General features: G+C 45.9%; 1 protein-coding gene and 2 non-coding genes across 5 annotated transcripts in view; 1 reads left to right on the forward strand and 2 right to left on the reverse strand.

The window, feature by feature from the left end:
* LOC135394988 (guanylate cyclase soluble subunit beta-1-like) overlaps nt 1-13,989 on the forward strand; it is a 201,593-nt gene extending 187,604 nt beyond the window's left edge. For 2 of the 3 annotated variants that reach the window (XM_064626131.1, XM_064626132.1), the window contains 11 exons: nt 2,328-2,401; nt 5,355-5,455; nt 5,712-5,797; nt 5,867-6,055; nt 8,711-8,948; nt 9,504-9,687; nt 10,351-10,617; nt 11,718-11,955; nt 12,007-12,147; nt 12,576-12,733; nt 12,793-13,989. In XM_064626131.1, coding sequence (XP_064482201.1) covers nt 2,328-2,401; nt 5,355-5,455; nt 5,712-5,797; nt 5,867-6,055; nt 8,711-8,948; nt 9,504-9,687; nt 10,351-10,617; nt 11,718-11,955; nt 12,007-12,147; nt 12,576-12,733; nt 12,793-12,916 — 1,800 coding nt within the window. In that variant the 3' untranslated portion in view covers nt 12,917-13,989. The remainder of the gene's footprint in view (nt 1-2,327; nt 2,402-5,354; nt 5,456-5,711; nt 5,798-5,866; nt 6,056-8,710; nt 8,949-9,503; nt 9,688-10,350; nt 10,618-11,717; nt 11,956-12,006; nt 12,148-12,575; nt 12,734-12,792) is intronic. The other variant, XM_064626133.1, reaches the window with a different exon arrangement.
* Nucleotides 6,687-6,759, reverse strand: Trnat-ugu (transfer RNA threonine (anticodon UGU)). The gene has a single exon. It is a non-coding gene; the product is annotated as a tRNA-Thr (tRNA).
* Trnat-ugu (transfer RNA threonine (anticodon UGU)) lies at nt 7,308-7,380 on the reverse strand. The gene has a single exon. It is a non-coding gene; the product is annotated as a tRNA-Thr (tRNA).
* Nucleotides 13,990-14,255: the final 266 nt, after the last annotated feature.

Consider the following 14,255-nt stretch of genomic DNA (forward strand, 5'->3'; position numbering starts at 1 on the left):
GGGAAGAGATGTGGTTGATGCTCGTTAATGAAACGCTGTCGGAGTTTCCAGAGACAAAGATGACACCTATAAGGCCTTAAATGATCACCTTCACTCGCAATAATAATTCACGTCGTTGTTAATTAATATCACGGTCATACTTTTGTTACATCTATATATATATTAACATGCTAATAATACCAAATCACTTATACACGTTGTTTGTAGGCTTGTATAGTTTTTCACTTACAACTGCACTGTTAATGAATATTTATGTCATAGCTACTTTACACTGTAACCTATGCTCCTCCCCTCTTCAATGCTCTAAGCCCTGAGGGTAAATACATAAATAAATAAATAAGGATTAGTCTGTTATTTTTTTGTTTTTTTTGTTGTCTTATTCTTTTTGTGATTCAGTGTCCCTTATAGAAAGGAAATAGGTCAGCTTCTAGTGATCGACGAGACTATCTACTTGCACAATTACACTTTCTTGTCGCGGTCAAACCACCCTCGAGTACCCTGAGTACCATTTCGCTATTATTGGAGCTCATCTGCAAAACAGACAACGCTCGGAGGAAATATTTGAAGCGTTCAGAGAAGCGTTATGGGAGAAACCCGAGAGTATACTACATCAATTTCTGCACAGTGTTGTAACTAATCGAAGCGCAGGACGTTTCCATTCTTATTATGTAGGGAAGTGCATGTCCGTCGTGTATACTAGCTACACGTCATCTAAATATCACAACTTGTGTCGTAGCGTTCTATATTTATAGCATTCCCTCACCGTTACTCCTTCAACTCACCGGTACTCATCAAATTTATTTCATCGCTTCCAGCGGTGTCACCCGTCAGTCGCTGCACTCTTAAAAATGAACTTCACCGCATAGCACGCTCCTAGCCAACCACCATCTCAAATGATATTGTTATCTGCCCTGATTTGTTGAAAACGAGAGGCGTACGCCTTTTTGTGACACTTATGCTGTTCATAATTGTCACAAAAAAGGCGTACGCCTCCCGTTTTCAACAAATCAGGGCAGATAACGATATCATTCGAGATTATGGTTGGCTAGGAGCGTGCTATGCGGTGAAGTTCATTTCTAAGAGTGTGAGGGCGCTTAATGAGGCTTGTGCAGTGACGTCACGTTTGGTCACGTGACTCGGGAAAACATATTGCCGCACCGGAGTTACTGTAGCAGGGCATGCCGTGAGTTGTTGCAGTGTGCATTCAATTACGGGCCTATATTGTAAAAACACACGCTGTTGGCTCATTCGACCTGCAGTATGACGCCTGTGACGCATCCCCACGTTTTCCCAAGTCACGTGGCACAAAGGCGTTCAAAGGCTGCGCGTGACGTCATCTGCACCAGCCTCATTCAGCCGACGCAATCGGTCACGTGTGTGTTGTGGAAACGTGTGCAAACTGCCGAAAAAGCTGCACAAGCATGAAAGCAGCTTGCTCTGTGACTGGGAGGTGACACGGGTTTGAATCCCGGCACCGACTGTGCTGTTTGAGGTTTTCCCTGGGTTTTCCGGCGGACTTTTCGGACGAATATCGGCAACAAGTTCCCCCTGAAGTCGGCACAGGACGCGTACTAACTATACCCCTGTCCCCCACTCCTTCCTGATGTCCTCTCTCCATCTGTCCACATCTGTACGCCGCTCATAGCCACAGTTGCTTCGCGGCGCTAACACAGAACTTAAAAAAAAAACTATGTGCTAAGCTACTGTGGAGTGCCTTAATAGCGATATTGTAGTAATACAGCGATAGCGATAACGGCCACCATGCGACGGATACAACGACATCGTACGTGGGAATCTGAAGCAGAGCTGTTCCGACGACGGAGAAGGGGAGGGGGGGAGAGGGGCGGCCGCCCCGTCCACCTTTACCAGGGGAGCTAGGTTGGACAGTAAAGTGAGCAGCAAAGATAATTCTTAGCTCAGAAGTGCAGATACTCTTGTATTCTTTTCATTTTCACTTTTTTGTTTACAGATGTTACAGGTGGAGCTTGGGGTGGGGTACGTTTATCCCTTTTTTTTTTTTTTTTTTATGAAGTTGGATTAGTTGGAAGTTCATCCGTTTACAAGTCCGAGGACGAAATATGCAGCTCTCGAAACGAATTCCGTGACGACCATCTTGTTATACTACTTCTACGCGTTTTTTTTTTCCAGTTTACTATTTCTGATCAGTTGCTCGTGAGCTATATACTTGGAAAGAACACTAATAATCAAAGCTGTTCCTTTCGACACTGTTTGGTGTATTTTGCAGATACTCTTTTCGCCATGTTCCATCTGGTGCACTTCGTTTAATGTGTTTTAAATGTCCTGACAAGTGTTGTTCTCTGTGGCAGTACGGCTTCGTAAACCACGCCCTAGAGCTGTTGGTGCTCAGGAAGTTCGGCGCCGAGACATGGGAGGAGATCAAGTAAGGCTCAGCTCAATGTAACAGTATAATGGATCTCTGAAGAGGTCGCGTCGTAACGATTCTAACTCGACTGAATAAGTTTTACTGTTTTATTTGATCGACCGTTGTACTTAATGGTTGCTGCAGAGGTAAAGAACATGTGTGTGCTAGGATTCAGATTGAATAGTGCAAATAAAGTGCATGATGGGAATTGATGTTATGAGGCTGGAACACATAAGAAGGACAAATACATACATACAAGCCTCAAGCGCCTAAGAAATTAACGATGAAAGAAGGGGGTCACTGAAAAGGTTAGCCATAGCTGTAGGACACGAACCCACATCTTGGGTCCTACAGCTGGCTAACCTTTTCAGTGACTTCCTTCTTTCTTCAAATAAAGTGCACTATACGGCATTGTTTTTTAAAATAATTATCACCGACTTCCAATTGATCTTGTGTAACTGTTCTTCGCATTTCGTATATTTAATCGTATAATCACGAAGCTGGGTGTGCACAAAAGATTAGAATATGAAGTACGGCTTCTAAACAATGACGTATACAGTATAGTCTTGTTTGTATTTTTTAAACACCTTTCGGGCGTAAATGTCGTGTCCTATGACGCACACCTTTGTGGTGTGGATTTCACATCATATAGCCTATAGAAGGGAGTTTCTGAAATACTCTTCGATGACGTATTCTATACACGAAAGACCATTTCATATGGATGTATTCTGTTTGAAGCTGTTTCTAATGGGTTTTCTCGTATAGCACTTTTTCCAACACAGTTATTACATGATTCAGTTGAGTCATACAGGAGGAGGTTGAGAACTAAAAATAAAGGAGTGTATTTGCAAAACGTCCCTTTTGCACGCTGAAAAGTGTAAAGGAAGTTACTGTGAATATTCAATTTGCGATACCACTTTTATTACACGAATGGCTGAAGCTCATTGGACGTGAAAGGGTTTTAAAATTTTGACATCTAAGGATGACATGAGGGGTTAAAAACATTGCACAACAAATGCCGTATGTACGGTGCGAACACTGGTGTCCTATTGGTGGGATTAAGGAATTCTAAAAATCAGCCCTGCGAAAGTGATATGGGAATTAAAAATACGGTGCCACGATAAAACGGATACAGAATGATTAAAAATACGGTGCCGGAAAGGTGGTATTAAAGTAGTAACAATGTGCCATTGTGTAAACTAAAAATGACGCTATGGCTGAATAAACGGTAAAAACGTGCGCAGTAAAAGAACTTTGATGACATTTCTTCTGTCTTAAACTTTCTTCATATTAGAACGTGAAGAAAAACAATGTGCAAGTTTCCGGCGATGCAGAATCAAAAATAACAAAGACGGTTAAGAGCATCAGCTGTTTACTATATACATTAAAAACAAGACTTTCGTGCAGTAGGCTGCACTTCTTCAGGTCTGTCTGACCTTGTCGAGCCACCTCCTACTGATTGCGTTTTGTTTTTCATTTTCATTTTTTTTGTTGATATTTGTATCGCGTTTGTATTTCTCTTCACCCTCACCCTTTTCTCTTGTACCATGTGAATGGTTTTCGATATACACTCTTAAAAATGAACTTCACCGCATAGCACGCTCCTAGCCAACCATAATCTCGAATGATATCGTTATCTGCCGTGATTTGTTGAAAACGGGAGGCGTACGCCTTTTCTGTGACACTTATGCTGTTCATAATTGTCACAGAAAAGGCGTACGCCTCCCGTTTTCAACAAATCAGGGCAGATAACGATATCATTCGAGGTTATGGTTGGCTAGGAGCGTGCTATGCGGTGAAGTTCATTTTTAAGAGTGTATCCTTCACCACTTGTAACAGGTCCTCAAACCTGAAGAAGTTCAGCCTACTGCACGAAAGTCTTGTTTTTAATGTATATAGTAAACAGCTGATGCTCTTAACCGTCTTTGTTATTTCTTCATATTACTAGAAAAAACGCGAGTAGAACAATTAAACCGATTAAAGCGTTCTTATCGCATAGCCTTATCGTGTGAACACATGTAAACTGTGTGTGAAGTGCGATTGCTTCACTTGGACGATGCCCCGCATGCGGCCGCGTTCCTGGAGAGGCGTGACAACGACAGCACTGTGTGTGGAGCCCAACCTCGTTAAACGTGAATGGCGTTGTGCATTCGCCGCCGTGTCATTTTCGATATTGTTGCTCTCCCTTAATTGAATGCTTGGAGAACCCCTTTCTTTATTCATAAGCTGCGCAAAAATAACCGACAACTTCCTGGATGGTGACCCGTCCCGGCCTTCTGGAAGTGGGCTTTGTTGCGGCTTTAGCGAGTGCTTCTGGTCAGTACAAGTCTTGTCGGGGGAACTGACAAGGTATTAGCCAGTTTGAGAAGAACTTCAATTTACACTCTAAAAACTGAACTTTACCGCATAGCGCGCTCTGCGCCAGCCAATTGCCACGAATGATAGTGTTATCGCTTCTGATTCGAGGAGAGTTAGGGGGCGTACGCCTTTTTGTGTCAATTTCGATGTGTGATAATTGACACAAAAAGGCGTACGCCCCTCTCTCTCATCGAATCAGAAGCGATAACAGTATCATTCGTGGCAATTGGCTGGCGCAGAGCCTGCTATGCGGTGAAGTTCAGTTTTTAGAGTGTGTTAGTGCTGATAGATTCTGAAAAAGAAAAAAAAGAACTTTAGGAGCAAAAGCAAAAAATCAAAACATTTGAAATATCTAGCTGTCAACATCGAAATACGCACTACGAGACTAATGTGTACGCATCTTGAAAGTATACCAGCGTATGGGGTTTCGGGGCCCACAGCCGTTGTTCTCATTGAAACAATAACACCGGACCTGCCGTATAATGGCCATCCCTGTAATGCTAGCAACAGCTAACAATCCATCCATGCACACTTGCGATCACTGGAGGGTGCCTAGTAGCACCTGCTTGTGTCTGTGTGTTCTTTATTAATGGGTGCGTATTTGTGTGTACAGGCGCGAGGCGGAGATCGAGATGGAAGGCCAGTTCCTGGTACGTCTGGTGTACGACGACGAGGTCACCTACAGTCTCGTCTTAGCGGCCGAGAAAGTCCTGAGTAAGGATACAGCTGTCACTACATACCCCGTAGAAATATACTGCATCAAAGGGAAAGAGATCAGCTTGTACAATCAAGCTTCGATGTACGTTTACATGTTATCGTCCAACTTCCCTCGACAAGTAAACCTCCTCAGCAACTTTGTTCTCGGAATACCATCAACACAGCCAGCGCCATCTGGTGGTCAAAAATACCGCTGACATGACAGCTATGGCATATGTACTCTTGTTGACTCGCACATTTTTACCTCGCGCAGAGACACCGGCTGAAGACATTTTGGAGATGTTTGGCCGCATGTTCTTCGATTTCTGTCAGGAATCGGGATACGACAAGATCTTGCAGGTGAATGGTTGCCTTCTTCGTACGTGGTTGCGTTTGGATACGATAGCGATTTTATGTTTGTGGCCACAGGTCCTGGGGGCGACGCCCAGGGACTTCCTGCAGAACCTCGACGCGCTACACGACCACCTGGCCACAATCTATCCTGGAATGCGCGCCCCGTCCTTCCGGTGCACTGAACGTCCAGAAGACGGGGCCTTTATCCTTCACTACTACTCGGAAAGGGAGGGACTCGAACCTATCGTCATCGGCATCGTCAAGGTCATTAGCACACCTGTGCGCCGATGGTAGTGTAGCCGGCAGCGCACATGTTTACCTGTCACACCTGTCACCACAGTAATCAGCAGTAATGGGGCTGGGGAAGCTGTGATCAGGGGCTTGAAGCCTATTCTCGATGCTGAATTATCCTCCATACGTTTCGTTATTCCATACCGCGCGATAAATGCGTGACTTCCCTGTGATTCGCCACGAGCTCCCGTACGATGACCAATGGCAACGTTTATTTGAAATCTCGGTCTAGCGAAACGTGCCGCCGCGTGTCGTTTGGAGCGCGCGCCAACATAAAAAAAATAATAAAAAACGATGACGGACGGTATGTTTTGTTCAGCATCGAGACGGACATCAAAGAATGCGCGTACCCATCACGAGAATGGTTTTCGTCCTAAGTTTTATAAGATGTGAAATTCAAACTTGAAGGTACAAAGTCTCTTTTGAACTCGTGCATGCCACACGACTCTAAGTTGCTAAACAACGGAAGTATTCGCGCAATGGATGTTTCATGCGACCGTTGATACGTGGGTAAACGACCTCAGATTAGTATTTTGGTTTCACGTGTTCCAACATAAGTATGAAACAAGACGTTTCAAACAAAAAGTAAGGTTTCGAACCTTTAAGCCACCAGTGAGGATTGAACTCACGACCCCTGGTTTACAAGACCAGTGCTCTAGCCACTGAGCTATGGTGGCGCGTTTGCTTTTTTTTCTTGCCTATATTGCGTGTCTGGTGTCAATCAATTTCATAAGCGCGCTTAAATTTCGCATCGTAGGATTCCCGATATTCTATTTACACACGCAGAGCAGCTGACTGTGTTCACCAATTCCCTATCGTTTTGCGTACCTTCACACAAAGAAGGTCGAGTGAGAGAAGAACAATACGGCATCTATACATCCTCCAACCCAGACAGTGAGGCGAAGAAAAGAACACAATGAGAATCTCAGTTCACCATGTTGAAACATGCGCTATATGCAGATGCTACCCAAGCATGCCAACATAAATATTCTCGGAGGCACAAGCATGACATAATTCTGAAGTCATAGTGCAAGAAAACCTTGAGCTTGAAGACACGTAAAGACGACACACACACTCAAGCTCAGGGTTTTCTTGCACTATGAATCTTCACCGCCTAGCCGCCATCCTCTCAGTTCTCAGAAAAAAAAGCGCCGCCGAGCGTTCTGTCGACTATGAAATAATAACGTAGTGAAAAATATAAAAGTGTCGCAAAATATAATTTCATAGCCACCAGTGAGGATCGAACTCACGACCCCTGGTTTACAAGACCAGTGCTCTAGCCACTGAGCTATGGTGGCGTCGGTGCAACGCCGTTTAATACCGTTATCAAGAGCTACGGCTCCCCCTCAAGGTCATTGCTTGATTTTGGACGTACTTGTGCCGCGCGCATCTGCCGTTCACCCAGCTGCCGCCACAGTGACACCGCTTGGCCAAGCCATTATGATCGCCGATTCGAGCTTTAAAGGGGCAGTGAAATAAGTTTTTTTTTCGCTGTATTTCTATTTTTCTTGTAGCGTGTTGGGCGTGCAAAAAATTACACGAACTTCGCAAACAAACCTTACGTGTAGCGTCATGGTACTATTATTATTATTATTGTGAAGGAACGACGAGCGCAGCCGGACTGCTAGCGCGCACGCGCGCGCGCGCGCGAAAGTGAGAGAGAGAGTTTTGTCCACTCTTTCAAGGAGCGTGTAAGTGAGAAGGGGAGAAGTCGCCTTTCGCCTTTGGTACCGATGAAAAGGCCGATCAGTTGCCCCTTGTCGAAGTCTAGCGTGGCTGAAGCAGCATAGCCGTAGCCGACCATTTTTCGATGGCCGATGAGTGCTACTACTCCCCACGTAGGACTGGTGACGTCACGCGAGAAGATCGGGCACGCCCGATGGCTGCTTACTCTGGCTCCGGACGTTTTTTGGAAACTGTTTTGCGCAGTGGCAGTAGTCATGCGCAATAATTAGTTCACGACATACTCCCAGATAACTCAAAAGGTGAACAATGAAAAAATGGCTAGGAAGCAAGCGAGCTGGTGAAGATGATGCATAATGTAAAAACCTCGAAACTAGGGAACACGAAGGGAACTTCGTGTTGTGTCTGTCCCTTCGTGTTCCCTAGTCTCGGGGTTTTTACATTATGCATCAAAAGGTGAAGCCACAGTGGTGTACATGTACATAGAATGTAGTCCACACATTGAAAGTAGGGCAAACCAGACGGCTCTGGGGCATACTAATAGGGCATATCGGAAGGTGGTGGACGGGATAAGGCCGATCGGCGTGTTTCTTTTTATTATTATTTTTTATTTTTTGCGCGACTATTCTACGTGTTTCCTTTAAGAGCATGCAGATGTGCTCTCAGTACGTAACATCCGACAGGTGTTTTGCGCGCAAACGCTGTGCACAAGCAACAGTTCTAAGGATGCGGGTGCACTATGTTGTGACTCGGAAGGGTTATGCGCCTCCCTGAGCCAATCACGAGCGGAGTTGACCTGCAGGTGATAACCACATGACAACCTTTTGTTATAACTTAACTGACATTTTCTTAAAATATAATTTTTTTCCTCCAACGTGTAGTTTAGCTCCTCCTAAACATTGTTTCTATCCACTTCATGTTTATCAGAAAGCTCATCTCTCGTAGGCCGTTGCCAGCAAGTTGCATCACACCGAGGTAGAAGTGGAGCAGGTGTTGGGTAAAGAAGACGGCCTGGACCACGTACAGTTCGTCATCCGTGAGAAAGGAGTTAGGACACCGGAGCCCGAACTGGAAGAATTTTTCGACGTCCTCTCCATGGAGAAGAAGATCAGTCCGGCCACTTTCTGCCGCGCCTTTCCATTCCACGTCATGTTCGACAGAAACCTTGTCGTCATGCAAGCAGGCGAGTCCAGGATAGATCACGTGACCTTCGATCAATCTTTTTAAAGATACTGTAAAGCAGTAGGGCGCCAATCTCAGAAAACTTATCTATTCGATAGCATGAGGGGCCTCAGTACTCTTCCGTCCCAATTGCGCTTATAGTTTTTTTTTTTTTTAGAAAATCAAAAAGTGAAAATTACGGGCAACATTGTGTCGAAGTAGCCACCAACTGCTGATTGCTCGTCAAGCACGGCGGCAAAACTACATTGCATGCGCATAACATTGAGTCTAAAACAAAAGAAGTCGGCTACTGTCGGCTACGTAGTCGTCATGAGCAGCAAGCCAGTCGGGAACATATATCACTGCTGCTTGACAAATTGGGGATTATTTCCCACCAGACGTCGCCACGAGCCAGTGGCGTAGCCAGGTGGGGGGCGGGGGGGGGGGGCTAGTGGGTTCAAACCCCCTCCCGAAATCGAACCCTTGGTAGTGTATCAGCATGGCTATATGTGTGGCATAGAAACGTTCCATTTATGCTGTACACATGAGATTTCCGTGTGTGCTAAACGCTTCGCAGGTACGTCCGTCACTCGAGTGCTGCCCACCTTAACTCAGGAGAACAGTAAGATCACCGATTTCATGGAACTGGTGCGTCCGCACATGGATTTCACCTTCGACAACATCCTCTCCCATATCAACACAGTCTACGTCCTTCGCACGAGAGGATCGCAAGTCATCGAGAACGGGAAGGAACACACGAGGTGGGTACATGTAGGTACCTCGATCCACAAACGAGGATTCGGTTTTCAGGAAAGGCCGGTGAGACTTTGCGCACGCCATTTTGACACGCTACGGGTACATCCACCCAGGAATTACGAAGGCACCCCTAAACTGGGCTAGAGGCAAGCGTAAAACCGAAACCGGAAATCTAACGGTGTCACCGCATGGGGCATGGCTATACCCCAGATTTCAGCTTCACTTGTTGGTGTCACCTGTGTCACACTAGCGGACACTGAGCACACTCTCCGACACGCTGCGCTGCATATGAACGGACAAGGTCCTGTTTTACGATTAGCTTTGCGCAAGATCACCACCGGCCCACTAAACCTTAAAGTTTTTTTAGGGCCCTATGGAACAATCCAGCATCCGAACGTTTTGCCATAGACATTCCTGACAAACATAGACATAGACATTCCTGACAAACACGGACTTGGTTTCTCGTCATTGACTGTGACTCTTTGACCGTGTCTGTCACCAGTGTCCCAGTGATGGACGTGTTTCAGTGGCTACTGCCTCCAGCCACAGCAAATGAATGCGGAGTAGTAGCTCCTCATAACTGCGACTAACCTCTCCCCTCTTCCTTCCTTCCTTCTTATTCCTCCATGATTGCAACCCTCCCCTTGTGCTGCTTTGATGGACCACAGAATGCGTCTCAAGGGTCAGATGCAGTACGTCCCGGAGACGGACCTCATGCTTTTCCTCTGCTCTCCAAGCGTCCTCAACCTGGACGACCTGAACCGTCGAGGTCTCTACCTCAGCGACATCCCGCTACACGACGCTACCAGAGACCTCGTCTTACTGTCCGAACAATTTGAGGCCGAGTACAAGCTGACCAAGAACCTGGAGATCCTCACGGACAAGCTCCAACAGACATATCGGGAGCTGGAGGACGAGAAGAAGAAAACAGACAGGTGATTTTCAATGTCTATAACTCATCGGTCACCCATAACATGACCGATGCTGTAAAGGCTATCCGTAGCACAGTGTAATAACGCTTTCGATAGTTGCAAGGCAGCTTGCTGAAGACTGCGAGGTTGTGCGGGTTCACTTCCCATCACCCGCTGCGCTGTCTGAAGTTTTCCTTGGGTTTGCCGGCATTTTTTCCAGACGGATGTTGACACAGTTCCCAGTGTCCCCACATGGCGCATACTAACGCCCTCTATCTTCCACGTGTTTCTGCTATCCTCTGTCCACGTAACGCTCATAGCCATGGATGCTTCGCGGTGCTGGAAAAACTTTCGAAAAACTGAAAAACTTTCGATAGCTTTATGAGCGTTGACAGATTGGTGTTCGGCCACTGCAAACCGCGGTACTTATCGATGGCTATATGATTATTCTGTTGTGTACCACTACCAAGAGTATCAGACCTGATGTTAACTGTTCACACTTTTAATACCTTCCACAGTACTATTTCCATAGTACTAGGATTATCGACACCTTACGATTCTGTAAGGTGTTCTTCTTGCCCCACGTTGGGCGCCAATTTTGTGGGAACATCGGCCCACAAACCCGGGGTGGTTCCGTATTCGACCCGCCGTCACCCCGAAGAACACTGACACAGCAATTGAACAAGAGAAACAAGGAGAGTGATTTATTCACTTACATCGTGAGCACTGCACAACGTCGACCACCTAGCACGCCCCAGACCAGACTAGCACGTCCCGTGACTGTCTCGCAGCTTAAACACCAAAGAGAAGAACACGGGGGCGTGTGCCGGAAGTCCACGCACAATCTTATCGCTCTCGATAACATCGTGAACATGTGCTCCCCCCACAGTCTGTACGGAACGATGAGGATCGTGACTTCTGCGTCTGTAGTGACGTAAACAATACGAAAAAAAAAAGTGTTCAGAACTGTGTATACTATTTTGTGTTTACTTTCAGTACTACCACAAGCCCCGCAGGAACTATCGCTATAGTCATTCATCCAACGATCTTATCTTCAATAACAATTTCGTATCAATTAATTATTCCTCTAGACGGTAGTGTCAAAAGGAACGATTCTCTCGCAGACTTCTGTACTCGATCCTTCCACCATCAGTAGCCAACGAACTACGCCACCACCGTCCAGTAGCAGCCAAGAAGTACGACTGCGTCACCATCCTCTTCAGCGGCATCGTGGGCTTCAGCGCTTACTGCGCCAGACATTCCGACTCCAAGGGAGCCATGAAGATCGTCAAGCTTCTCAACGATATCTACACCACTTTCGACGTCCTCACGGATCCTAAGAAGAACCCCGATGTCTACAAGGTACAGATGCCGCAGTGTCTACGAAACGTTGCTGATCAATGATATTTCAAGGTCGAAACCATCGGGGACAAGTACATGGCTGTGAGTGGATTGCCAGAACCGTGTGAAAGCCACGCCCGCTGTATTGGTCGTCTGGCTTTGGACATTATGGACCTTTCCAAACAAGTCAAGATGAGTGAAACTGAAAGTGTGGTAAGTATTGTGCGTGATATCAACTTGTAGCTTGCTTTGCAACTGTTACGGATTTTTAAAAGTTATGCTTAGACGCTTGCTGGTGGCCGGTGGTGCATCATGGCTACGACATCTGCACGCCCCTTGTAGTCAAAACACGTAATCACCACGATATGGGTTACCGTCAGAGCCGTCCCGCAGGGCGGGGTGAGGCGAGAGGGGCAGGCACCGGACGGCAGGTTCCGGGAGCTAGGTTAGACAATAAAACGGGAATCAAGAGAATTTGGAGCTCGGTTTTTGCATGTGAGCCTTTGATTCTTTTTTATTCCTTTTTTTACAGAGCCTCTAGAAAAAAAAAAAAAGGGGGGGGGGCTTCACGTAATCGTGCCCAAGGCGGAGGCTCGCCTCGGGGTGGCTCTGGTTACCATTTCTGTTACTTTTTCTTGCAGCAAGTTACAATTGGCATTCACTCCGGAGAGGTAGTCACCGGAGTCATCGGTAAAAGGATGCCCCGCTACTGTCTCTTCGGGAACACGGTGAACTTAACGAGCAGAACTGAAACAACAGGCGAGAAGGGACACATCAACGTGTCAGAGGAGGCATACAGGTTTGTTACAGCCGAGCTTCCCCTAGGGCATTTTAAGGATGACTCCTCTTTGCTTCCAGATGTCTCCAGCAGTCTCAGAACTATGACCCCGAATTCAAGTTTGACTTCCGTGGCCCAGTCGCCATGAAGGGCAAGAAGGAACCCATGAAAGTTTGGTTCTTATCTCGGGCCAATCCAGCCTAGAATGCCTATCATCGCCGCACTGTTTCAGTTTAAACACAAATATCATGAGTTATGTCAACCTCAGGACTGGCAAGGAATGTGCAGTCCCGTCCGTTGAAAGTCGTGTGTGTTGAATAGTGTACATGTGCCGTCGGGACTTTGGCAGCAGTCATGCTCTGATCGTAATTCGATGGTCAGTTACGACGATTCCGCTCATTACGAAGTCCGCTTTTAGCGAACCCGTTTATTGCGTCACAACGGTTATAACGTAAATTCATGTTCCCCTTCTTGCTAGCCTCTTGATTGATTTCGTCGTTCTTAGCAGATTTCGTATCACTGCCAGACGTGTGCAACCATTAGATGTCTTCACCTGGAATCGCATAATCAAAAGGCTATTGCGTAACAGGCATCTTGAAATTTATTGAACATTTTATCGTTTACATTCTTTATACGCATAAACATTACATCTCATTTGCATAAAAATATAAACGCTCAGTTAAATATCGTCCCCGTGTGCGTTATTGGAAGGCTAGGCTTATATGCACAGATTATCTGAAAGTTATTGGTAAAATGTACATTTGCCTTGTCAAGTTATTTATTTTTTATTAGATGCATTCCGTAAATTATTGCCGCAGTTAAGGAGGCCCTGGACGTAGCTTGCCATTGCGTCTGTGGTATTTGCCATCAAAGCAAATGGTCTGATCCCCATACTTCGAACAGACTGTCCTACAGACTGTTTTTCCAGTACAAGAACAGCTTAAAACAGTTTTAGAATTGGTAATTAGCATTTCTGTTTATTTATGTCTTATTGGCTAGCTAAGTTTACGAAGCACCAGACGCATACCAATTGTAAACTATGTAAATAAGTCTTGTTGTTACTCAGAAAGCGGACCAGGAAACTGGAATGCTGATTCCGTGTCGGAAAGCATTTATCACATTTTCTAAATAGTGCCCACAAGTCAGTAACGTGGCGATTTCAGTGAAGGAGCAACGTTGCTTCCATTGTTGCTAACTAGTAAGCCGCGGTTGTCACTACTGTCATGAGCTGGTTGCTGTCGGAATCTCCGTGTTTCAAAATAAAAATGTTGACATGCTTCACAGAGAACTGCAATGGATTTCTCACCAAAGGACGAGTGTGCCGTGTTCCTGTAGTTACTAAGGACAAATGGGGGTACTGTATTAAGAAGACCCGTCCTCTTCCAGCTTTGCGACGTCACCGCTAACTTTCCAGTTTCGGTTTCACGTTTGTCTGCATTGGCCGCATAAAAGGTAGCTTCGGAATTTCTATTTAGATGTCCCCCCCCCCCCCCCCATTCCGTGGATCAAAATGCCTTCAAAGTGCTGTGTGCAAAGTCGTCGC

Source organism: Ornithodoros turicata, chromosome 5 (genome assembly GCF_037126465.1).
Source record: "Ornithodoros turicata isolate Travis chromosome 5, ASM3712646v1, whole genome shotgun sequence".
NCBI classification, from domain to species: Eukaryota; Metazoa; Arthropoda; class Arachnida; order Ixodida; family Argasidae; genus Ornithodoros; species Ornithodoros turicata.